This window comes from Salmo trutta, chromosome 5 (assembly GCF_901001165.1).
Source record: "Salmo trutta chromosome 5, fSalTru1.1, whole genome shotgun sequence".
Taxonomy (NCBI): domain Eukaryota; kingdom Metazoa; phylum Chordata; class Actinopteri; order Salmoniformes; family Salmonidae; genus Salmo; species Salmo trutta.
The window spans coordinates 34,477,171-34,503,258 of record NC_042961.1 but is presented as its reverse complement, the minus strand read 5'-3'; the positions used below and the strand labels follow the sequence as shown (position 1 = coordinate 34,503,258).

Below are 26,088 nucleotides of genomic sequence, written 5' to 3'. Positions count from 1 at the left end.
TTTTCCCCCAGTGGGTTGTCATGCTGTGCAGAGACTGCTGTCTTTATCCAACACGGCTTGTTTGGCATGTCTGCTAATGCTAAGCCCGGTTGGGGATTTTGATGTAAGAGGAATGCAAAGTAAACATGAGCAGCAGGTTTGTAGAGATGAATGTAACTTCAACTGAAGGCTGAGCAACAGACAAATCCCATAACACCAAATCCCACTGATTTCATAGAGCACACAAGGTTTGACCTTGAAATCATGACTGCATTCCTTTATGGATCTTATGTCCCAAAATGCCCTGATGTTTTTCAACCTAGTGATAGATTAGTAGTGCTGATTTAGGATAAAGTCCCCCCTCTTATTCCTTACGGTTTAAAAGGCTAACCTGATCCTAGCTCTTCCACTTCCACTAGCTCCATTTGGGCGACTCCCCTTCTGTGACCTTCAAACCTTCTATCTATATATGGAGGATCATGTGTAGGCAATTATGTAACATCATTGAATGTTATTTCAAACATGCACAAGCATATCCATCTATATCAGCCAATCTGTATAGTTGAAATGGCGCCATTGCTGTAACCACGGCAACTCCATCAAGGTCTAGTCTATCCTGTTATGGCATATGACGGCTTCCACTGTTGTAAACTATAACCTCCCTATTCACCTTAGGTTCCAGTCTTTTCTTTTAGATGAGCAAGGTCTTTTAGACTAGATTGATTTCAGTGAGATGGGAGGGATGATGCTGAGGTGAGCGCAGCTTGCAACCAGTTTGTCAGAGCTCCTCCTCAATCGTCAGAAAGGGTATTAACATCACATTTGCTCAATGAGAGCAAGGGAACACCAGAGACGGAACCGAATTTCGAGCTGGTGTGTTACGGTTGCCGTTCTATTTACCTCTATTTAAGGTAAGACATTCATAATTACTGACACGTTTGTCCATTTTGCGCAAATGATAACTGAGTAGTCTACCCACTGGGCACAGACCTCAGTGCAATGTCTAGTTTTTATTTACATGTGGTTGAGTTGTCAACTAATGTGAATTCAAGGTTAAATCAACAACAAAAAATCTCCATGTCTTTGGATTTAGTTTAAAAGTCGGGGGAAAATACAAAATTCCCTTACATTTCCACGTTGATTCAACGTCATCACATTGGATTTTGTGGGTGTTGAAATGACGTGGAAACATTGATTCAACCAGTTTGTGCACAGTCGGTAATAATCACGCAGCTTTGAAGTGTTCTTGTTTTAATGTTAAACGGCAGGGAGATTTTACTGCAGGACAGAGGCGCACGTTGCAACAACCGTTTGTCTGCTCCTCATATAAATGAAGACATACCATGCGGATATTTCAATGCACGGTGTAGGCTACGCAAGAGAAGGCCAGTAGCCTATTTTTTTGCGTTTAAGCTATTTCATTTAAACGCCAATAGCCGTTATTTTTTCTATTGTAAAAATATTTAGATTTCCGTTACTCAAGTAGAATCTTTGTCAGTTAACCACGTTTGCGACACAAAACAATTCTGCGCAACAAAAATGTTACATTCTGCCGAGAATAGGTAGCCTAGCCGATGCAGAACAAACGCACAGATTATTTGCTTTGGCTACGTTTGATCTGCTTCAAACGCCGCAATCCAATCATATAGTAACTATAACCGTTATAAAGGTGCCATTGAAGTTCGTTTTTAGGTCTGGGGCATTCGGTGCATCACATACCGAGTAGGCCTATAATTTTGTGGAATTTGGTTATTTGCAACAATTCTACCTGGATACCATACCATTAGTAGGGTTAATCTTTATTATAAATATTTTCCAATGAATCCTCTCTACCCGAGTAGGCCAAATTGGTGAATTGTTCCCACTTTTCACATACATAGCATGGTAACTACAGTACAAACATTCCTGTCCCTATTAATATGTAGTATCATCTATATTTTTCAGAGGAAATAGGCTACCTGTTTTTCATGTTATTATTAGCCTTTGTACAACTGGTGGGTCTAATCCTGAATGCTGGTTGGTTAAAACCGCATTCCAGCCGGTGTCTATTCCACAAATTACCATCTGACTGCGCAATCCGCTGTCTCATCAACCCAGCCAGGAAATGTATAAACTTCTCTATAAAAAGCATTTAAACATTCTCACATTTCTTTTAGCCTAACATTTATTTTTCAACAGCAGAGATTTGTATAAACCTTTCTGTCTGTCTCTCTGACATTTGCAACATCGTTTCAATATTCAAATTTGATCTTCAGCTGTCCCATAGTAATGAATGTGTCGGGAGTCGGGACGAGACAGCCAGGCATGCAGTTTTTCTCAACCCGTCGAAATCATGAATCAGCTGGTATCATTTTTATGGATATATACACAACGAAATGTCAATTAAAAAAAGCTCAAACTAAACGAAGTGCAGATAGTTTGCAGTCTTTCCAGCTTCAGTTTGAAGTGATTTGAATATGTTGGTAACTCGTTATATAAAAGCGATAATGCCCTCAAAGGCGATGTTTGGAGGATATATTTTAGCTCGGTTTAACAACCCCGTGCCAATGTATTCTCCAAACACTGGCATCTCGGGCCTTATCACTTAAATATCTGGGTGTAATTTACAATGCATGTGACAAGCAATGATTAGTCTATTATGAATTCAAACATTTGAAGATTTTTTTCTCAATGTTATTTGCATGTTTCTGAAAAGATAAAGTAGGATATAGCTATTCCCTCAATTTCTCTGCCTCTGAACCCATGTATTGCCTGTATATCTATCATAGCATAGGCCTTAATACCACAATGAAACATCAGAACATTGAAATGTAAAAAAAAATCTTCAAGGAAATTGGATTAACCATGGTCAGGACTAGGCTACATTGTGGTGTTAAATCCACTACAGAATTGAGGTAGGCATGTGACAGCTAATAGTTTGTTGCTGTGTGTAAATTCTACATGTTGAAGCTTCCTCCTTTTCTTTTTCTTTTCAATTTCTATTCAAATCTTGTTTTTAGAGGCTAATATGAAGACATCGCTTGGCAAGCCAGACCCTGGAAAGCTTCAGGAATACTCCCATGTTGTTTGAAGCCCACGGCAGCACCATGCGTTGTGTCTGGTAACAAAAACCAGCTCACCCTCTTTCCAGCCAACCATTGAGAGTATAGAAACACACACAGCACATCACAGTGATGGGTTTGGACCAACCCTGCTTGGATATGGTGGTGCAAAGGCCCTTTCTGGATGCAACGTGTAAGAGGCACCGTCACCAGAACCTGCTTAGAAAGCTGAGGCCCATACGAATCCTGGGTTTTGTGTTCAGCCTGGTAGCCATAAGCGCCATCTCCTTTTCCTTCAGCGCCTTGACATGGAGCTCAGGGACCCACTCGGAGCTGCTCCTGCCTCAAGAGGCCCTCCTTCAGTCTGGTCCTGCTCCCCACAGGACTCTACTTTCCACCCAGCACCAAAGGGATCCCAATGTCTCAGCCAACATGCCCGTGGCCATGAGGTCTTCGGCAGACGGCAACGAGAGCCAGGGGGACTACCCCATGGACCTGTTCACTCTGGAAGAGAGGCGCCAGGGTGCTGTGGTGCTCCACATGTTTGGGATGCTGTACATGTTCATCTCTTTAGCCATTGTGTGTGATGAATTCTTCGTGCCCGCTCTGACAGTCATCACGGAGAAGCTGGCCATCTCTGATGACGTGGCGGGGGCCACCTTCATGGCGGCAGGCGGGTCGGCGCCCGAGCTTTTCACTTCTGTCATCGGCGTATTCATCTCCCACAGCAATGTGGGCATCGGAACCATTGTGGGCTCAGCTGTCTTCAACATTCTCTTCGTCATTGGAATGTGTGCCATCTTCTCCAGGGAGATCCTCAATCTGACCTGGTGGCCCCTCTTCCGTGACGTCTCCTTCTACATCATGGACCTGATCATGCTCATATGTTTCTTCCTGGATAACTACATCTCCTACTGGGAAAGTATTGCTCTGCTCTCAGCCTATGCCACCTATGTGATCTTTATGAAGTTCAACAGCAATGTTGAGGGCTTTGTGAAAGGCTGCATGAACAAGAATCAAGTGGTGGAGGTGGAGGTTCAGCCGAAGGTGAGTGTATTTCCCTATATATTTTTCTTTAGAGCTTCCCCTCAGAGCTTCATCAACATTTCCTCTGCCTCCCTTTCTTTCAAATTAATGTGACCATTTCAATCTAGCGGTTAGAATCTCAGATCACAAGGGATGTAGTGCCTACCCCGTTGACGCTGGGCCAATTGTGCGCCGCCCTATGGGACTCCCAATCACAGCTGGATGTGATGTAGCCTGGATTCGAACCACGTACTGCAGTGACGCCTCTTGTACTGAGATGCAGTGACTTAGGCCACTGCGCCGCTCAGGAGCCCCCCTATGTTGTATCCCATAAAAAGTCAAGTCTATACGTTGCCTGGTAACATACAGTATATAAATGAATTCAAACCGAAGTCAATTTTTGTATTTAATTGTTTAATTTGACCTTTATTTAAACAGGGAAGACAAATGTGCCCTGTATATACAACATAAATATACATATTATACCCAAAATATATACAGTACTCCCAAATGGTGCTCTCGAGTGGCACAGCAGTCAAACACACTACATCTCAGTGCTAGAGGCGTCATTACAGACCCTGGTTTGATTCCAGGCTGTACCGCAACTGTCAGTGATTGGGAGTCCCATAGGGCGGCGCACAATTGGCCCAGTGTCATCCGGGTTACGGTTTGGCTGGTAGGCCGTCATTGTAAATAAGAATTTGTTCATAACTGACTTTCCTTGTTAAATAAAGGTTAAAAAAATTATACAGTACCAGTCAAAAGTTTAGACACACCTACTCATTCAAGGGGTTCTCTTTATTTTTACTATTTTCTACATTCAGAGGAGACTGCGTGAATCAGGCCTTCATGGTCAAATCACATCCATATATGTTATTTCATAGTTTGTCTTCACTATTATTCTACAATGTAGAAAATAGTAAAAATAAAGAAAAATCCCTAGAATGAGTAGATGTATCCAAACTTTTGATTGGTACTGTATATGGCGGACATGCATAAAGATGGCAGCTCACATGCACTTACCACAAATGCCTAATGTGCTAAGTTCACCGTATAATACAGTGTTCTCCATTACTCTTTTTTTGTACCTGCATTAGCATAGTAAACTTGATCCCAACTCTAGCTCAAAGATGGCAAAAAAAATAAAAAGTACATTGTGCTGATTTATTGGCACATTGAACCATGTCGCTATAGTTAATAAAGTCTGTGGGTAGTGCTAAAACAATGTCATATCTGAATTCCTCCATCTTTATACACATTTGCCATCAGGAAGTGATTTGAATCTAACATTTAAAATGAAAAACATTTTAAAATAACTTTCTTTTCAGTTTATTAGGAAATCATTTAAAATGGTCCTTTTTTTCACTTATTGAATTGGAATTTCAGTTTTCTTCCTGAGTTGACTGACTAATTAGTTTCGATATTTATACAATTTTGGGCTTGCCCAGTCCATGAACTTCAGTCAACAGGTGTCGTTTGAATGCTTTGAATGCTTACCCTGAGCTCTGAAATGAAAACGTAATATTTCATAATACCTCTTTTAAATTGCGCTCAATTACAGTGCCTTCGGAAAGTATTCAGACCCCTTGACTTTTTCCACATTTTGGTAGGTTAAAGCATTATTCTAAAATGTATTAAATCGTTTTTTCCCCCTCAAATCTACACACACTACCCCATAATCACAAAGCAACAACAGGATTTTAGAAATGTTTGCTAATTTATGTAAGTATTCAAACCCTTTACTCAGTACTTTGTTGAAGCACCTTTGGCAGTGATTACAGCCTCGAGTCTTCTTGGGCATGAAGCTTGGCACACCTGTATTTGGGGAGGTTCTCACATTCTTCTCTGCAAATCCTTTCAAGCTCGGTCAGGTTGGATGGGGATTGTTGCTGCACAGCTATTTGCAGGTCTCTCCAGAGATGTCAAATCAAAAATCAAATCAAATATTATTGGTCACATACACGTGGTTAGCAGATGTTATTGCAAGTGTAGCGAAATGCTTGGGCTTCTAGTTCCAGACCTTAATTGCCTACCGTCTGTAAGCTGCTAGTGTCTTAACGACTGTTCCACAGGTGCATGCTCATCATTTTTCATGGTTCATTGAACAAGCATGGGAAACAGTGTTTAAACCCTTTACAATGAAGATCTGTGAAGTTATTTGGATTTTTACGAATTATCTTTGAAAGACAGGGTTCTGAAAAAGGGACGTTTCCTTTTTTGCTGCGTTTACATATGAGATGAGAAATGCAGGACATGTAAACATTGTTAAAATAGGATTATTATTAAAGTGACTAGTGATACATTTATTTATTTCAAGTCTGTATATAGGCAGCAGCCTCTCTGTGTTAGTAATGGTTGTTTAACAGTCTGATGGCCTTGATATAGAAGGTGTTTTTCAGTCTCTCGGTCCCAGTGTTGATGCACCTGTACTGACCTCGCCTTCTGGATGGTCGCAGAGTGAACAGGCAGTGGATCGGGTGGATGTTGTCCTTGATGTTCTATTTTACCTTCTTGTGACATCAGGTGCTGTAGGTGTCTTGGAGGGCAGGTAGTTTGCCCGTGGTGATGCGTTGTGCAGACCGCACCACTCTCTGGAGAGCCTTGCGGTGCAGTTGTCGTACCAGGCGGTGATACAGCTCGACAGGATGCTCTCAATTGTGCATCTGTAAAAGTTGAGGGTTTTAGGTGACAAACCAAATTTCTTCAGCCTCCTAAGGTTGAAGAGGCGCTGTTGTGCCTTCACCACACTGTCTGTGCGGGTTGACCATTTCAGTTTTTCCGTGATTGCTCAGTTTGTCTGGGCGGCCAGCTCTAGGAAGAGTCTTGGTGGTTCCAAACTTCTTCCATTTAAGAATGATGGAGGCATTGTGTTCTTGGGGACCTTCAATGCTGCAGAAATTGTTTGGTACCCTTCCTCAGATCGGTGCCTCGACACAATCCTGCCTCGGAGCTCTATGGACAATTCCTTCGACCTCATGGCTTGATTTTTGCTCAAACATGCACTGTCAATTGTGGGACCTTATATTGACAGGTGTGTGCCTTTCCAAATCATGTCCAATCAATTGAATTTACCACAGGTGGACTCCAATCAAGTTGTAGAAACATCAAGGATAATCGGTGGAAACAGGATGCACCTGAGCTAAATTTCAAGTCTCATAGCAAAGGGTCTGAATACTTAAGTAAGGTATGTTTTTATTTGTAGTACATTTGTAAAAAAAAAAAAAAACTTTTTGCTTTGTCATTATGGGTTATTGTGTGTAAATTGATGAGGATTGGTTTTTATTTAATTCATTTTAGAATATGGCTTTAACGTAACAAAATGTGGAAAAAGTCAAGGGGTCTGAATACTTTCCAAAGGCACTATATGGCTTTACATGCTGTACTCAATTGAATACACAATTTTCTGAGTGGGATTTCAAGTAGTTTTAGAGTTATGATAAATTGTACAACCAATACGGATTTTGTGTTAAATGCTGTACAACAAAGCTTTCTTAGTGTCCATCAGGCTTTCTCTACCCTTCACCTTGTTCTGAACACCTCCAAAAAAAGGTAATGTGGTTTTGTTAGAAGAATGCCCCTCTCCCCACAGTTGTGATTACTACATGAGGTAGTCACCTCATACAAGTACTTGGGAGTATGGCTAGACGGTACACTGTCCTTCTCTCAGCACATATCAAGGTTTCCTCTATCGTAAATCGCTCCTCTTTCACCCCAGCTGCCAAACTAACCCTGATTCAGATGACCATCCTACCCATGCTAGATTACGGAGACGTAATTTATAGATCGGCAGGTAAAGGAAATCTCGAGCGGTTACATTTTCTTTACAATTCGGCTATCAGATTTGTCACCATTGCTCCTTATCGGACACATCACTGCACTCTATACTCTTCTGTAAAGACCCACTGGTTGATGCTTATTTATAAAACCCTCTTAGGCCCCACCCCCATATCTGAGATATCTACTGCAGCCCTCATCCTCCACATACAACACCCATTCTGCCAGTCACATTCTGTTAAAGGTCCCCAGAGCGCACACATCCCTGGGTCGCTCGTCTTTTCAGTTCCATGCAGCTAGCGACTGGAACGAGCTGCAACAAACACTTAAACTGGACAGTTTTATCTCCATCTCTTCATTCAAGGACTCCATCATGGACACTTTTACTGACAGTTGTGACGGCTTTGCGTGATGTATTGTTGTCTCTACCTTCTTGCCCTTTGTGTTGTCTGTGCCCAATAATGTTTGTACCCTGTTTTGTGCTGCTACCATGTTGTGGTCATGATATGTTGCTACCATGCTGTGTTGCTGCTATGTTGTCTTAGGTACCTCTTTATGTAGTGTTGTCTCTCTTCTCGTGATGTTTTGTCCTATATTTTTATTTCATTCATTTTTATTTTTAATCCCAGCCCCCGTCCCCCGCAAGAGGCCTTTTTCCTTTTGGTAGGCCGTCATTGTAAATAAGAATTTGTTTTTAACTGACTTGCCTAGTTAAGTTAAAATAAATAAATACAAAAGTATTTTGAAAATGCAGTCAGAGCTCCCTGGACTCCCTCTACAGGTTATTTGCTTGACGTGCAAATAAAAAACGTCTGAGGAAAACACGGACATTTAGCATTTCTTTTTTTTACTCAAATTACCCAAAAGAGTCTCCACTTTCTTTGTCTTTCTTTTTCTGATTTTTCATTTAATTACTACAGCCTGTACCAACCTTCTTGTAAAAATTATTACATATTTAGCTTTTTCTACAACAAAATAAAGCAGTTTTTCCTCCAGGGACATGACACGACAAAAAGTTTCTCAGATGTTTTCAGACTTCAAAAGTGTTCTTCTGTTGAGATGACACTGGTCTGCGTCATCCAAGCTGCCATAAAGTTTTCCTTTTTGGGATTAATAAAAATGCCAGTATCATTCTAGGTTAAGCTGGACATGTGTCCCAGTTTGACAAACAAATCCCTGAAAAGGTAGGGAATCCCTACAAACCATACTTCAAAGTATGGTCTGTTTTGAAAATGCTTTTTTTTTCTTCTTCAGATATCCAAAATATGTTAGATCTCAGTCCTCAAAGTATGATAAATAACACCTATTTGGAGGCCTTTACTGTGAAAAACCTTAAACCTTAATACCCTCTCCATGATGATTACAAGCCTTATTGCAAGGAGGAGCGGTACCGGTACACAGAATTGCTACTGTGGTACAATGGTCTTATTCCATCTGTCTCTCAGACATTCTCATTAAGAAATTCTAAGAAGCTTGAAACACTCCCACAGGTTAAATTATGCTGTAAGATATTTTTGGTTTATTCACAAAGAATGACTGGTATCTTCTTTGTGATACATGTATGTATAAGAAATCCATTGATTCAAAGCATTACTTCAGAGTATAGAATGCTATCCTCAATGACACTGGAGGGCAAAGGGAATATATTCCAGAGCAATTTGATACTGTTGTTGAGATTATCCTGATGGATTTAGGTTACTTTGTGACACGAGATGGAAATGAATTTTGGTGATACTATCTCAGAAATCTGTATTTTAAAACTAAATCAGGATTTACTTTAAGTACATAAAGGATATTTCATCAGAGGTCACACAATACCAGGAATTGAACATCCAAGAGACTGAAAGATTTGCATAGCTTTCAAGGAAGGGAGATTCTAATAATAATGCTTTCAAAATGTAAAGAGGTCTTGAATTTGTATTTTGGACTTTGGCTGCTTCTAATGAGGGAAATAAACCTCATAAAATTACAACAGGGAGTTCCAGAGCAAAGAGGAGATTTGATTGACCTTGAGCTGCAATGCATGCTGAGCACCCGAATAAGACTACTGGAGAAAATAACAAAAACAAATCAAAAAGGAGACCGATAAGTCGATCAACCTTGCTTGTGTCTGCTCTCAGCTCCACATCTCTGTCATCGCACATTTAAGTCTTTCCTATCACAGTCTGCTGAGTAATGCCCCCTCCTCCCCCCCGGCTACAGACCAACGTGTAGGAAAGGAAAAGGGAACGGAAGATACCTAGTCAATTGTACAACTCAAAGCATTCAACTGAAATGTTTTCTGAATCAGAGGTGTGGGGGGCTGCCTTAATCGACATCCACGTCATCGGCTCCTGGGGAACAGTGGGTTAACTTCCTTGCTCAGGGGCAGAATGACAGATTTGATCTTGAATGAGAGAACCTCTCTTATGTTTATAATTTTACATTTTTTTCTTCATTATATAGCTGTAGGTATTAGTGATATGATCAACTGTAGTTGTATTTGGATGTTACAGTGGATATGAGCTATCATGTAGCCTCTATTTTATTTTAACATGATGGTGCCGACGGAGTTGGCAGCATCGTGACTAGCTATTTTTTACGTTATTAGCTCAGGAATCATTTTCTGTCGGGAAGAACTATTGGATATTAGAGCGGCGGTAACTCACCAGAATTTCCAGCATTATGATCAGGATTACGACTTCCTTGGAGCGGATCCTTTGTTTGCTCTCCCCAGAGCAATTTAACTTATTTCAGAGGCTGACCTAAAACAACGCTGGCGGAGAAGAGGTACTCGAGGCGGTCTTCTTCTCCGACTTAGGAAGAATGCACACCACCCACCTCTCCTGAGTATTTTACTCTCTAATGTCCAATATCCGGATAATAAAGTTGATGAGCTCAAGGCGAGAGTTGCTTTTCAGAGAGACACCAGGAATTGTAACAGACTCTGCTTCACGGAAACATGGCTCTCTCGAGATATACTGTCTGACTCTGTAAAGCCAGTTGGGTTCTCAGTACATCGCGCTGACAGGAACATACATATCTCCAGGAAGCAGAAGGGTGGAGGTATATGTTTTATGATTAACCTCTCTTGGGTAGGGGGCAGTATTTTCACATCTGGATAAAAAACGTACCCGATTTTAATCTGGGTATTACTACTGCCCAGAAACTAGAATATGCATATAATTGTTTGATTTGTATAGAAAACACCCTAAAGTTTCTAAAACTGTTTGAATGGTGTCTGTGAGTATAACAGAAGTCATGGAAGGTCAAAACCTGAGAAGATTCTGTACAGGAAGTGTCCTCTCTGACCATTTCTTGGCCTTCTATACTCTCTTTATCGAAAACAGAGGATCTCTGCTGTAACGTGACACTTTCTAAGGCTCCCATAGGCTCTCAGAAGGCGCCAGAACGTTGAATGATGACTTTGCAGCCCCTGCCTGAAAAACATTACCGCATTTGGATAGTGGTCGATCTGAGAACAATGAGACGGGTGCGCGCATGCACGTGAAGAGGCCATTTTACATTTTCAGTCTTTGAATGATCGGAATATTATCGCTATTTTACGAGAAAAATAGCATAAAAATTGATTTTAAACAGCGTTTGACATGCTTCGAAGTACAGTAATGGAATATTTTGAGATTTTTTGTCACGATACGCGTCTGCACATTACCGTTCAGATAGTGTCTTGAACGCAAGAACAAAACAGAGGATATTTGAACATAACTATGGATTATTTTGAACCAAAACAACATGTGGATGAAGTAGAAGTCCTGGGAGTGCATTCTGACGAAGAACAGCAAAGGTAATCCAATTTTTCTTATAGTAATTCTGAGTTTAGTGAACGCCAAACTTGGTGGGTGTCAAATTAGCTAGCCCGTGATGGCGAGCTATCTACTCAGAATATTGCAAAATGTGCTTTTGCCGAAAAGCTATTTTAGAATCTGACACCGCGATTGCATAAACGAGTTCTGTATCTATAATTCTTAAAATAATTATGTTTTTTGTGAACGTTTATCATGAGCAATTGAGTAAATTCACCGGAAGTTTTCGGTATGTTTGCTCGTTCTGAACGTCACATGCTAATGTAAAAAGCTGTTTTTTGATATAAATATGAACTTGATTGAACAAAACATGCATGTATTGTATAACATAATGTCCTAGGAGTGTCATCTGATGAAGATCATCCAAGGTTAGTGCTGCATTTAGCTGTGGTTTTGGTTTTTGTGACATATGCTAGCTTGAAAAATGGGTGTGTGATTATTTCTGGCTGGGTACTCTCCTGATATAATCTAATGTTTTGCTTTCGTTGTAAAGCCTTTTTGAAATCGGACAATGTGGTTAGATTAACGAGAGTCTTGTCTTTTAAAATGGTGTAAAATAGTCATATGTTTGAGAAATTGAAGTAATAGCATTTCTAAGGTATTTGAATATCGCGCCACTCGATTCCACTGGCTGTTGACTAGGTGGGACGATTTCGTCCCACATACCCTAGAGAGGTTAACGACTTATGGTGTAACTGTGATAACATACAGGAGGAACTAAAGTCCTTCTGTTTACCCGACCTAGAATTTCTCAATCAAATGCCGACTGTACTATCTCCCGAGAGAATTTGTCAATAATAGCCACAGTGGTCTATATCCCCCCCAAGTGGATACCACGACGGCCCTTAAAGAACTTCACTGGACTTTATGCAAACTGGAAACCACATATCCTGAGGCTGCATTTATTGTAGCTGGGGATTTTAACCTGTTGGGGCTAGGGGGCAGTATTTACACGGCCGGATAAAAAACGTACCCGATTTAATCTGGTTACTAATCCTACCTAGTAACTAGAATATGCATATACTTATTCTATATGGATAGAAAACACCCTAAAGTTTCTAAAACTGTTTGAATGGTGTCTGTGAGTATAACAGAACTCATTTGGCAGGCAAAAACCTGAGAAATTCCTTTACAGGAAGTGGCCTGTCTGACCATTTATTTGCTTTCTTTGACATCTCTTCCAAAAACTAAGGATCTCTGCTGTTACGTGACACTTCCCACGGCTCCAATGGGCTCTCAGAGCCCGGGAAAAACCTGAATGACGGAATTCAAAGCCCTGGCTGAAACACACGAGCGCTTTTGCTAAGTGGTCTATCAGAGGACAAAGGGCTTAGGCGCAGGCACTGGCCGCCCCCGCCTTTCTGTTTTTCCCTCTATTTACAGACAGGCAGATTCCCGGTCGGAATATTATCGCTTTTCTACGAGATAAATTGCATAAAAATTGATTTTAAACAGCGGTTGACATGCTTCGAAGTACGGTAATGGAATATTTAGAAATTTTGTCACGTTATGCGCCATGCGCACGACCGTGATTTACCATTCTGATAGTGTCTAGAACTCACAAACAAAACGTCGCTGATGGAACATAACGATGGATTATTTGGGACCAAACCTACATTTGTTATTGAAGTAGAAGTCCTGGGAGTGCATTCTGACGAAGAACAGGAAAGGTAAGACCATTTTTATTATAGTAAATATGATTTTGGTGAAGGCTAAACTTGCCGGGTGTCTAAATAGCTAGCCCGTGATGGCTGGGCTATGTACTTAGAATATTGCAAAATGTGCTTCATCCGAAAAGCTATTTTAAAATCGGACATATCGAGTGCATAGAGGAGTTCTGTATCTATAATTCTTAAAATAATTGTTATGCTTTTTGTTAACGTTTATCGTGAGTAATTTAGTAAATTGTTAGTAAATTCTCCGGAAGTTTGCTTTTTCTGAACGTCACATGCTAATCTGAAAAGCTGTTTTTTGATATAAATATGAACTTGATTGAACAGACATGCATGTATTGTATAACATAATGTCCTAGGTGTGTCATCTGATGAAGATCATCAAAGGTTAGTGCTGCATTTAGCTGTCTTCTGGGTTTTTGTGACATTATATGCTAGCTTGAAAAATGGGTGTGTGATTATTTCTGGCTGGGTACTCTGCTGACATAATCTAATGTTTTGCTTTCGTTGTAAAGCCTTTTTTAAATCTGACAGTGTGGTTAGATTAACGAGAGTCTTGTCTTTAAATAGCTGTAAAATAGTCATATGTTTGAGAAATTGAAGTAATAGCATTTCAAAGATTTTGAAAATCGCGCCACAGGATTCAACTGGCTGTTACGTAGGTGGGACGATTTGGTGCCACCTAGCCCAGAGGTTAACAAAGCAAATTTGAGGAAAAGGCTCCCGAAATTCTATCAACATATTGATTGCTGCTAAAACCCTCGACCAGAATGCATGTAAGGCCATCCCCCGCCCTCCATTTGGCAGATCTGACCATGATTCCATCTTGCTCCTCCCCTCTTATAGGCAGTAACTCATAGGAAGCACCCGTGGTGAGGACTATTCAATGCTGGTCTGATCAATCGGAATTCACGCTTCAAGATTGTTTTGATCACGTGGACTGGGATATGTTCAGAGTAGCTTTAGAAATCTGTAATATCCTAGGTTTCACAGAATCGTGGCTGAATGACGACATGGATATTCAGCTAGTGGGATATACGCTGCACCGGCAAGATAGAACAGCACACTCCGGTAAGACGGGGGGGCGGTCTGTGCATATTTGTAAACAACAGCTGGTGCACGAACCATCAAACAGGCAAAGCGTCAATACAGGGCTAAGATTGAATCATATTACACCTGCTCCGACGCTCGTCTTATGTGGCAGGGCTTGAAAACTATTAAAGACCAAAGGGAAGCACAGCTGCGAGCTGCCCAGTGACACGAGCCTACCAGATGAGCTAAATCACTTCTATGCTTGCTTCGAGACAAGCAACAATGAGGCATGCATCAGAGCATCAGCTGTTCCGGACGAGTGTGTGATCCCGCTCTCCGTAGCCGACGTGAGTAAGACCTTTAAATAGGTCAACATACACAAGGCTGCGGGGCCAGACGGATTACCAGGACGTGTGCTCCGGGCATGTGCTGAGCAACTGGCAGGTGTCTTCACTGACATTTTCAACATGTCCCTGATTGAGTCTGTAATACCAACATGTTTCAAGCAGACCACCATAGTCCCTGTGCCCAAGAACACAACCAGCCTAAAAAATTACAGACCCGTAGCACTCACGTCCGTAGCCATGAAGTGCTTTGAAAGGTTGGTAATGGCTCACATCAACACCATTATCCCCGTACCCCCCAATCAGATCCACAGATGATGCAATTTCTATTGCACTGCACACTGCCCTTTCCCACTGGGACAAAAGTAACCCTTATGTGAGAATGCTTTTCATTGACTACAGCTCAGCGTTCAACACCATAGTACCCTCAAAGCTCATCACTAAGCTAACGATCCTGGGACTAAACACCTCCCTCTGCAAATGGATCCTGGAATTCCTGACGGGCCGCCCCCAGGTGGTGAGGGTAGGTAGCAACACATCTGGCATGCTGATCCTCAACACTAGAGCTCCCCAGGGGTGTGTGCTCAGTCCCCTCCTGTACTCACTGTTCACCCACGACTGCATGGCCAGGCATGACTCCAACACCATCATTAAGTTTGCAGACGACACAACAGTGGGAGGCCTGATCACTGACAACGACGAGACAGCCTATATGGAGGAGGTCAGAGACCTGGCCGGGTGGTGCCAGAATAACAACCTATCCCTCAACATAACCAAGACTAAGGAGATGATTGTGGACTAGAGGAAAAGGAGGACCTAGCACGCCCCCATTCTCGTCGACGGGGCTGTAGTGGAGCAGGTTGAGAGTTAAGTTCCTTGGTGTCCACATCACCAACAAACTAGAATGGTCCAAACACACCAAGACACACCAAGACAGTCGTGAAGAGGGCACGGCAAAGTCTATTCCCCCTCAGGAAACTGAAAAGATTTGGCATGGGTCCTGAGATCCTCAAAAGGTTCTACAGATGCAACATCGAGAGAATCCTGACTGGTTGCATCATTGCCTGGTACAGCAATTGCTCGGCCTCTGACCTCAAGGCACTACAGAGGGTAGTGTGTACGGCCCAGTACATCACTGGGCCTAAGCTGCCTGCCATCCAGGACCTCTACACTTGGCGGTGTCAGAGGAAGGCCCTAAAAATTGTCAAAGAACCTAGCCACCCCAGTCATAGACTGTTCTCTCTACTACCGCATGGCAAGCGGTACCGGAGTGCCAAGTCTAGGACAAAAAGGCTTCAACAGTTTTTATTTTATTTCACCTTTATTTAACCAGGTAGGCTAGTTGAGAACAAGTTCTCATTTACAACTGCGACCTGGCCAAGATAAAGCAAAGCAGTGTGACACAGACAACAACACAGCCAACCAGATGAGCTAAATCACTTCTATGCTCGCTACACATGGACTAAACAATAAACAAGCCAATAACAATAAACAAGTCGATGACACAGTAGAAAAACGGAAAGTCTAAGGAGGTAGGCAATAAATAGGCCATAGAGCGAATAATTACAGTTTAGCAGATTAACACGAGTGATAAATGAGCATATGATGATGTGCAAGTAGAAATACTGGTGTGCAAAAGAGCAGAAAAGTAAATAAAATACAGTATGGGGATGAGGTAGGTAGATTGGGTGGGCAATTTACAGATTGACTATGTACAGCTGCAGTGATCGGTTAGCAGCTCAGGTAGCTGATGTTTAAAGTTGGTGAGGGAAATAAAAGTCTCCAACTTAAGCCATTTTTGCAGTTCGTTCCAGTCACCGGCAGCAGAGAACTGGAAGGAAAGGTGGCCAAATTGGCTTTGGGGATGATCAGTGAGATATACCTGCTGAAACGTGTGCTACGGCTGGGTGTTGTTATCGTGACCAGTGAACTGAGATAAGGCGGAGCTTTACCTAGCATAGACTTATAGATGACCTGGAGCCAGTGGGTCTGGCGACGAATATGTAGCGAGGGCCAGCCGACTAGAGCACACAGGTCGCAGTGGTGGGTGGTATAAGGTGATTTGGTAACAAAACTGATGGCACTGTGATAGACTGCATCCAGTTTGCTGAGTAGAGTAATGGAAGCTATTTTGTAGATAACATCGCCGAAGTCGAGGATCGGTAGGATAGTCAGTTTTACTAGGGTAAGTTTGGCGGCGTGAGTGAAGGAGGCTTTGTTGCGAAATAGAAAGCCGATTTGATTTTGGATTGGAGATGTTTAATATGAGTCTGCAAGGAGAGTTTACGGTCTAAACAGACACCTAGGTATTTATAGTTGTCCACATATTCTAGGTCGGAACCGTCCAGGGTGGTGATGCAAGTCGGGCAGGCAGGTGCGGGCAACGAACGGTTGAAAAGCATGCATTTGGTTTTAAGAGCAGTTGGAGGCCACGAAAGGAGTGTTGTATGGCGTTGAAGCTCGTTTGGAGGTTTGTTAGCACAGTGTCCAAGGAAGGGCCAGAAGTATACAGAATGGTGTCGTCTGCGTAGAGGTGGATCAGGAAATCGCCCGCAGCAAGAGCGACATCATTGATATATACAGAGAAAAGGGGCCGAGAATTGAACCCTGTGGTACCCCCATAGAGACTGCCAGAGGTCCGGACAACAGGCCCTCCGATTTGACACACTGAACTCTGTCTGAAAAGTAGTTGGTGAACCAGGCCAGGTCGATGAAGACGGCTGCACAGTACTGTCTTTTATCGATGGCGGTTATAATATCATTTATTACCTTGAGCGTGGCTGAGGTGCACCCGTGACCGGCTCGGAAACCAGATTGCACAGCGGAGAAGGTACGGTGGGATTCGAAATGGTCAGTGATCTGTTTATTAACTTGGCTTTCGAAGACTTTAGATAGGCAGGGCAGGATGGAAATAGGTCTGTAACAGTTTGGGTCTAGGGTGTCACCCCCTTTGAAGAGGGGGATGACCGCGGCAGTTTTCCTATCTTTAGGGATCTCAGACGATACGAAAGAGGTTGAACAGGCTGGTAATAGGGGTTGCAACAATGGCGGCGGATAGTTTTAGAAAGAGAGGGTCCAGATTGTCTAGCCCAGATTTTAAAATAGCTTTTTGGCGAAAGCACATTTTGCAATATTCTGAGTACATAGCTCGGCCATCACAGGCTAGCTAATTTGACACCCACCAAGTTTGGGGCTCACTAAACTCAGAATTACTATTAGAAAAATTGGATTACCTTTGCTGTTCTTCGTCAGAATGCACTCCCAGGACTTCTACAACAAATGTTGTTTTGGTTCCAAATAATCCATAGTTATATCCAAATACCTCCGTTTTGTTCGTGCGTTCAGGTCACTATCTGAAGGGTGACGCGCGAGCGCATTTCGTGACAATTTTTTCAAAATATTCCATTACCGGACTTAGAAGCATGTCAAACGCTGTTTAAAATCATTTTTTATGCAATTTTTCTCGTAAAATAGCGATAATATTCCAACCGGGCAATGTTGTATTCATTCAAAGGCTGAAAGAAAAAAAATGGAGAAGTCTCGTGAATGCGCATCTCAGTCTCACTGTCCCCAGGCTGACCACTTACAAACAGAGCTGCTGTACTTTGCCTAGACAGCAGACACCCCATTCCACTTTCTGGCGGCTTTAGAGAGCTAATGGAAGCCTTAGAAAGTGTCACGTTACAGCACAGATGCTGTATTTTTGATAGAGATGCAACAGAAGGACAACAAATTGTCAGACAGGGCACTTCCTGTATGGAATCTTCTCAGGTTTTGGCCTGCCATATGAGTTCTGTTATACTCACAGACACCATTCAAACAGTTTCAGAAACTTTAGTGTTTCTATCCAAATCTACTAATTATATGCATATTCTGGTTTCTGGGCAAGAGTAGTAACCAGTTTAAATCGGGTACCTTTTTTTATCCGGCTGTGAAAATACTGCCCCCTAGCCCCAACAGGTTAACCTACCCATTGTTAACCTAATACCTTTTTGCACTATTGGTTAGAGCCTTTACGTATGCATTTCACTGTAGGGTCTACACCTGTTGTATTTGGCGCACGTGACAGATTTGATTTGAAATAATATCGACACATACGGTAAATGAGTTCATCAGGAAGTGCATAAGAGATGTTGTACCCACCGTGACTATTAAAACCTACCCCAACCAGAAACTGTGGATAGATGGGAGCATTCCTGCAAAACTGAAAGCGCGAACCACCGCATTTAACCAGGACAAGAGACTGGGAATATGGAAGAATACAAACAATGTAGTTATTCCATCTGTAAAGCAATCAAGCAGACTAAACGTCGGTATAGGGACAAAGTTGAGTCCTAGTTCAACGGCCCAGACAAGATGTATGTGGCAGACATTGTCTACAGACAGTCACAGATTATTAAAGGAAAACCAGCCACGTCACGGACACCGACGTCTTGCTTCCAGACAGGCTGAACACCGACGTGGCCCGCTATGAAGGACTGTGGGCTCTCCTTCCCCGTGGCCGACGTGAATAAGACATTTAAGAGTGTTAACCCTCGCAAGGCTGCCGGCCCAGATGGTATCCCTAGTCGCGTCCTCAGAGCACGCGCAGACCAGCTGGCTGGTGTGTTCACAGATATATTCAATCTCTCCCTATGCCAGTCTGTTGTCCCCACATGCTTCAAGATGGCCACCATTGTCCTTGTACCTTAGAAAGCAAAGGTAATTGAACTATCGCTCCGTAGCACTCACTTCTGTCATCATGAAGTGCTTTGAGAGACTAGTCAAGGATCATATCACCTCCACCTTACCTGCCACCCTAGACCCACTTCAATTTGGTTACCGCCCCAATAGATCCACAAACGATGCAGTCGTCACCACACTGCACACTGCCCTGTCCCATCTGGACAAGAGGCATACCTGTGTAAGAATTCTGTTCAGCATTCAACACCATAGTACCCTCCAAGCTCATCATCAAGCTCAAGGACCTGGGTCTGAACCCCGCCCTGTGCAACTGGGTCCTGGACTTCCTGACGTGTCGCTCCCAGGTGGTGAAGGTAGGAAACACCTCTTCGCTGATCCTCAAAACTGGGGCCCCACAAATGTGCTTGCTCAGCCCCCTCCTGTACTCCTGGTTCACCCATGACTGTGTGGTTAAGCACACCTCCAACTCAATCATAAAGTTTGCTGACGACACAACAGTAGTATGCTTGATTACCAACAACGATGAGAGAGCCTACAGGGAGGAGGTGAGGGCTCTGAGAGTGTGGTGCCAGGACAATAACCTCTTACTCAACGTCAACAAAACTAAGGACATTAATGTGGACTTCAGGAAACAGCAGAGGGAACACCCCCCTATCCACATCGATGGGACCGCAGTGGAAAGCTTCAAGTTCCTTGGTGTACACATCACTGACAAATGGAAATGGTCCATCCACACAGATAGTGTGGTGAAGAAGGTGCAATAGCACATCTCCAACCTCAGGAAGCTGAAGAAATGTGGCTTGTCACCTAAAACCCTCAAACTTTTACAGATGCACAATTGAGAGCATCCTGTCGGGCTGTATCACCGCCTGGTATGGCAACTGCACCACCCACAAAACTCTCCAGACGGTGGTGCAGACTGCCCAACTCATTACCGGGGGCAAACATCCCGCCCTCCTGGACACCTACAGCACCCGATGCCATAGGAAGGTCAAACGTTCATCAAGGACATCAACCACCGAACCACTGCCTGTTCAACCCGTTATCATCCAGAAGGCGAGGTCAGTACAGGTGAATCAAAGCTGGGACCGAGAGACTGAAAAACAGCTTCAATTTCAAGGCCATCAGACTGCTAAACAGCCATTACTAGCACATCAGAGGCGGCTGCCTATAGACATAGATTAGGAGTTACTGGCCACCTCTAGAAATGGATCACTAGCCAATTTAATAATGTTCCGTATCGAGCATTACTCATCTCATGTGTATAAACTGCTCTCCACACTATTCTACGGTATTTTAGTCACTTTTAAATTGTGTTTACATATTGCATCACCCATTTCATATGTATGTACTGTATTGTATTCTATACTACACAACTGACTGTTAAACAGCCATCTCCAGCACATCAGAGGCTGCTCCATATAGACATAGATTAGGAATCACTGGCCACTTTAAGGAAATGAAACACTATCTACTTTAATAATGTCTCCGTATCTTTCATTACTCATATGTGTAAACTGTACTCTATACTATTCTACGGTATCTTAGTAACTTTGTTTGTAAATATTGCATCACCCATCTCATATGTATATACTGTGCTCTATACTATTCCGCTATCTTAGTCCAATGCCGCTCTGACATATGTATATATATTCATAATCCATTCCTTACTTAGATTTACGTGTTTTTTGGGTATATGTTGTGAAACTTAAATATTACTGCACTGTCGGAGCTAGTAGCACAAGCATTTCGCTACACCCGCAATAACATCTGCTAAACACGTGTGTGACCAATACATTTGATTTGATGCATCTTGGGTGACTGAGCTATTGATGTACAAATGGATATTATTAGAACATAATTTAAATGAAATATGTTTTTATTCAATGCAAAGCTTGAAGTGGTATGGGACTTGAGTATTTAAACCATGTGTTATTTCAATATTTAATTGGAAAAGGTGATATACTAGATCTGTGAGATCTTGGGTAAGTCATGATGACCTCAATGCAATTTCTTTGAATACATTTGAGATGAGCGGTTAGTCTATGTGTCTGACCACGGTCCCTGTGAATTATATTTTTTCCTTTAGACAATCATTTGAGGGGAGTGCAAAACTATTCTATGGGTGTTTCCAAACCAGTGAAAATGATGCATCATTAGTCTTAGTTTTCAATGAAAGCGATGTGTTGGGAATAGGTAGTTGAATGCAATGGGTTTTGCAAAATTTACATTGGGCTATGCAACAAAAAAAGGCATTCTGACTGGATCCATGAACCAACTGACTATGTAGCAATTTTTCTTCACCTCAATTCTCGTTTTCAGTTTGAATAGTCATTGAAAATAGATCTTTATTTTTAAATGATCAGTTTACTTACTGAATTGACTGCATTCAGTTGGAATTGACCTCACTCTGTTGTAGGCATCAAGGTTTGAAGGCGTTTATGTAGCGCCCTTGGTCACAGCCTGGGATCTGGAAATCTGTTCAATGGTCATTTCAATTCTTGATATTTACCCATTGATTCTTGAAGACTATCATTTATAAAAGGCCTTATGAGCATAGCTCAACTGTCGTTCTCTATAAAACACAAATATAAGGTTGTTTTACTCCGTTGTTTAAAGACAAGAACGTAAACAAACAATGTAAAGTTTTCTAAATATGTTTAAAACAAACTACTGCCAGTTGATGTCATGGACTGGCAGTCTTTGCATCTAGAGCGGTCTACGAATTTAAGAGGGCGTAATATTTCCTTTGTCCCATTCCTTAATTGTATAACAAAACAAGTGGCAGGGCTGCTGTTTTGTTGTTTTCGAATACCACATGAAGTTTTAATGAAGCATTCATAAAACCTTTAGTTTAGAAGACCACAGTGCATTCGGAAAGTATTCAGACCCCTTGACTTTTCCCACATTTTGTTACGTTAGTCTTATTTTAAAATTGATTAAATCGTTTTTTTCCCCTCATCAATCTACACACTATACCCCATAATGTAAAAAACCCCCCACATTTTTGCAAATGTCTTAAAAATAAAAACCAGAAAAATCACATTTACTAATAGGTGCCCTTTGCGAGGAATTGGAAAACCTCCCTGGTCTTTGTCATTGAATCTGTGCATGATATTCATTGCTGGACCGAGGAACCCTACAGATAATTGTATGTGTGGGGTACAGAGAAGAGGTAGTCATTAAAAAAATCCTGTTAAACACCATTATTGGGCACATTTTTACTCCTGAAGTTATTTAGGCTTGCCAGAACAAAGGGATAGAATACTTATTGACTGAAGACATTTCAGCTTTACATTTGTTATACACATTTCTAAAAACATACTGTAAATCCACTTTGACATTATGGGTTATTGTGTGTAGATCAGTGACACACAATCTACATTTAAAATATTATAAATTTGTGCTGTAACGTAACAAAATGTTTAAAACATCAAGGGATATGAATACTTTCTGAAGGCACTGTATAAGGGTGATCAACATGTCATTAAATCAGGTGATTTGCGGCATAAATCTTTTTGCCAACCTTTATAGTATGTCATTTTCTTTTAAATTATGTGAATCATTGATGTAGGCTGTATAAGGGCTTATGGAAACTTTGTAGATTTTTAAGATACATTTTGTACTGAATCGGAATGTCAGTCCGAGATGCATTTAAGATTTTCAAACTATTTAAGTAAGTATATTATGCCCGTTTGTGTAAAGTGAGGAAGTCCAGTGTTCATTTTACACCAATATTGTTTTATTTCTATAGCCAGGTTTCCATCCAATTGGCAGCAGATTTATGTGAATAAAAAAATCCACATAAAGAAAATATGCGTATTGTCCCACCACTGGTGTTTCCACCGAACGGACTTATTGTGGATAAAAATCAGTACGTGATGACATTGTACTTTTTTGCAGTCAAGCATTGTTCATCATGTCACCAGAATAAGACCCTAAATATTTATTCACCCCCGTGTGAAGTTCATCCTAACTTTATTAATCTGTAGCCTAATAAACTGCGTGGCTTCCCGAGTCGTAGGGGGAGGATCATACACTATATAATCTTGTGACTCCAAGTTTACTTCGATATGATGATTATTATATAAATATTTGCGCATAAAGGCATTTCCGCTGCCATTTTTTGCATAATTAATTTCACATACACAAAAAGATTCCACAAAGTCGAAGAACAAATGATCTGTCAGCATTTATAAAATTGTACCAAGACTTTGTTTCCATCACAGCTGATTTTTTATTTATTTTTTAATATGGTATGACTTCACCATATAAACTTGACTGTGCACATTACTCTAGGTCTGGGTTCATGAAATGGATAAAACCAGCTGTCGTTGTCGATTACTAGACGAGTCAGATATGCAACTCAATTTAGCCCTGAGGGCCAATACTTCAAACTGTCTGTTCCTGGTTCTGCTTTGTGCTTGCCTCTGCAAAAGCTCTACATTGGTCATCAGTTGGGCCCCCTGCGGTGTTTTAACCAACTAAGGGTGCTATTCATACATACTGTATCAGTATTGTTCTGTTTCCCTGTTTCATAAAATGTTATCCATGAAACACTATCAACCCTGTTAACAAAACTATACAATATATATACTGTAGATGTGCTTCACATTTTCATGGCTTTAAAATTGAAACCACTGTGCATTAACGTGTGGCTCAGTTGGTAGAGCATGGTGTTTGCAACGCCAGGGTTGTGGGTTCGATTCCCACGGGGGACCAGTACGGGGGAAAAATTATAATAATGTATGAAATGTATGCATTCACTACTGTAAGTCACTCTGGATAAGAGCGTCTGCTAAATTACTAAAATGTAAAATGTAAAACTTCTGGACACTGGCATTGAATGGACAGGACAGGGAAGAAACTTAGTGGAGAGCAATAGGACATCAAAGCCTCGAATTGCATAAGAGAGAAACTGTTTGGAGATGGTATGCTCTTTCTAGGCCTTTGTAAGCACATTTCAATCTTTGAGAAAATCCTATAGCAAACCTTTAGTAACAGTTTACCGCTGCTGACAACACAACACAGTCTTGTTGACATGCATATCTCGCATAACCTGTGGAGAAGGTTGATCAGTTGGGAAGTGATTTTAGAATCAGCTGATGCATAGTAGCAGAATGCACAAGAATGTGTACCAACTATGTACCATTGTTGTTTAAAAAGATGACATGATTGGCATCTAATCGGAAAGCACCCACTAATCAAAGCATTCCCTCTTAAAACTCTACGGGATCAGTGTCCCCCCCGTGGGATGGTTGAGCTAACATAGGCTAATTTGATTAGCATGACGTTGTAAGTAAAAAAAATAAAAAATCCCAGGACATAGACATATCTAATATGGGCAGAAAGCTGAAACTCTTGTTAATCTAACTGCACTATCCAATTTACAGTAGCTATTAGTGAAATAATAACATGCTATTTTTTGAGGAGAGTGCACAATTATGAACTTAAATGTATTAATAAGATAATTAGGCACATTTGGGCAGTCTTGATAAAACAGTTTGAACAGATATGCAATGGTTCAGTTTAAAACTTTGGACATACACTGTCATCTAGTGGCCAAAATCTATGCACCTGGGCTGTAATAGTACATTAGGGCCTTTCTCTTGCATTTCAAAGATGGTACAAAAAAAATAATTCTCTCTTTTACCAGATCTAATTTGTTATATTCTACTACATTAATTTCCACACACTTCAAAGTGTTTCCTTTCAAATGGTATCAAGAATATGCATATTATTGCTTCAGGACCTGAGATACAGGCAGTTAGATTTGGGTATGTCATTTTAGGCGAAAATTGAGAAAAAGGGTTTGTTCCTTATTAAGCTTGTCCATTACGGATTATATTATACACTGAGTGTACAAAATATTAGAAACACCTGCTCTTTCCATGACGTAGACTGACCAGGTGAATCCAGGTGAAAGCTAAGATCCCTTGATGTCATCTGTTAAATCCACATTAATTAGTGTAAATAAAGCAGGAGAAGACATGTTTAAAGAAGGATTTTTAAGCCTTGAGACAATAATTGTTTGTGTGTCATTCAGAGGGTGAATGAATGAGTAAGACAAAAGTTAAGTGCCTTTGAATGAGGTATGGCTCCAGGCGCACCAGTTTTAGTGTCAAGAATTGCAACGCTGCTGGGATTACAGACACCTGTGTCCTTTGAAACTTTATAAACTAGTGACCCACAGTGTTAGTCTGAAACTATTCCCCAGGTCGTTGCTGTAAATGAGAATGTGTTCTCAGTCAACTTACCTGGTAAAATAACGGTAAAATAAAAATAAAAATAAATAAAATACCCTGATGACGACAGCTTGTCTGTCAAAAGAATGGTTATTTAATTTTGCATCTGAGCTCCTAGAGTGTGAGGCTCTCCTTTTTCAAGGTTTTTCCATGCTCAACAGTCTCCCGTGTGTATCAAGAATGGTCCACCACCCAAAGAACATCCAGTCAACTTGACACAACTGTGGGAAGCATTGGAGTCAATATGGGCCAGCATCCCTGTGCAACGCTTTCGACCCCTTGTAGAGTCCAGGCCCCAACAAATTGAGGCTGTTCTGAGGGCAAAAGGGGGTGCAACTCACTATTAGGAAGGCGTTCCCCTTTTCCCACCAACGAACAAAACAGTCATACGCCATAACAATACTCACATATTAATGGACAAATGTGACATGTAAGTGCAAAAACAAAAGCGAGATCTCCAGAGAGAACTGATTGGGATACTTTTAAAC

The 26,088-nt window shown here is 41.4% G+C and overlaps 1 protein-coding gene across 4 annotated transcripts in view; it reads left to right on the top strand.

Annotated features, from left to right (window-relative positions):
* The first annotated feature begins 709 nt into the window (after positions 1 to 709).
* LOC115194088 (sodium/potassium/calcium exchanger 2-like) overlaps positions 710 to 26,088 on the top strand; it is a 190,524-nt gene continuing 165,145 nt past the window's right edge. For 3 of the 4 annotated variants that reach the window (XM_029753440.1, XM_029753442.1, XM_029753438.1), the window contains exons 1-2: positions 710 to 890; positions 2,979 to 4,067. In XM_029753440.1, the coding sequence (XP_029609300.1) occupies positions 3,153 to 4,067 (915 nt within the window). In that variant the 5' untranslated portion in view covers positions 710 to 890; positions 2,979 to 3,152. Of the gene's footprint in view, positions 891 to 1,183; positions 1,198 to 2,978; positions 4,068 to 26,088 lie in introns of those variants that run through there. The other variant, XM_029753439.1, reaches the window with a different exon arrangement.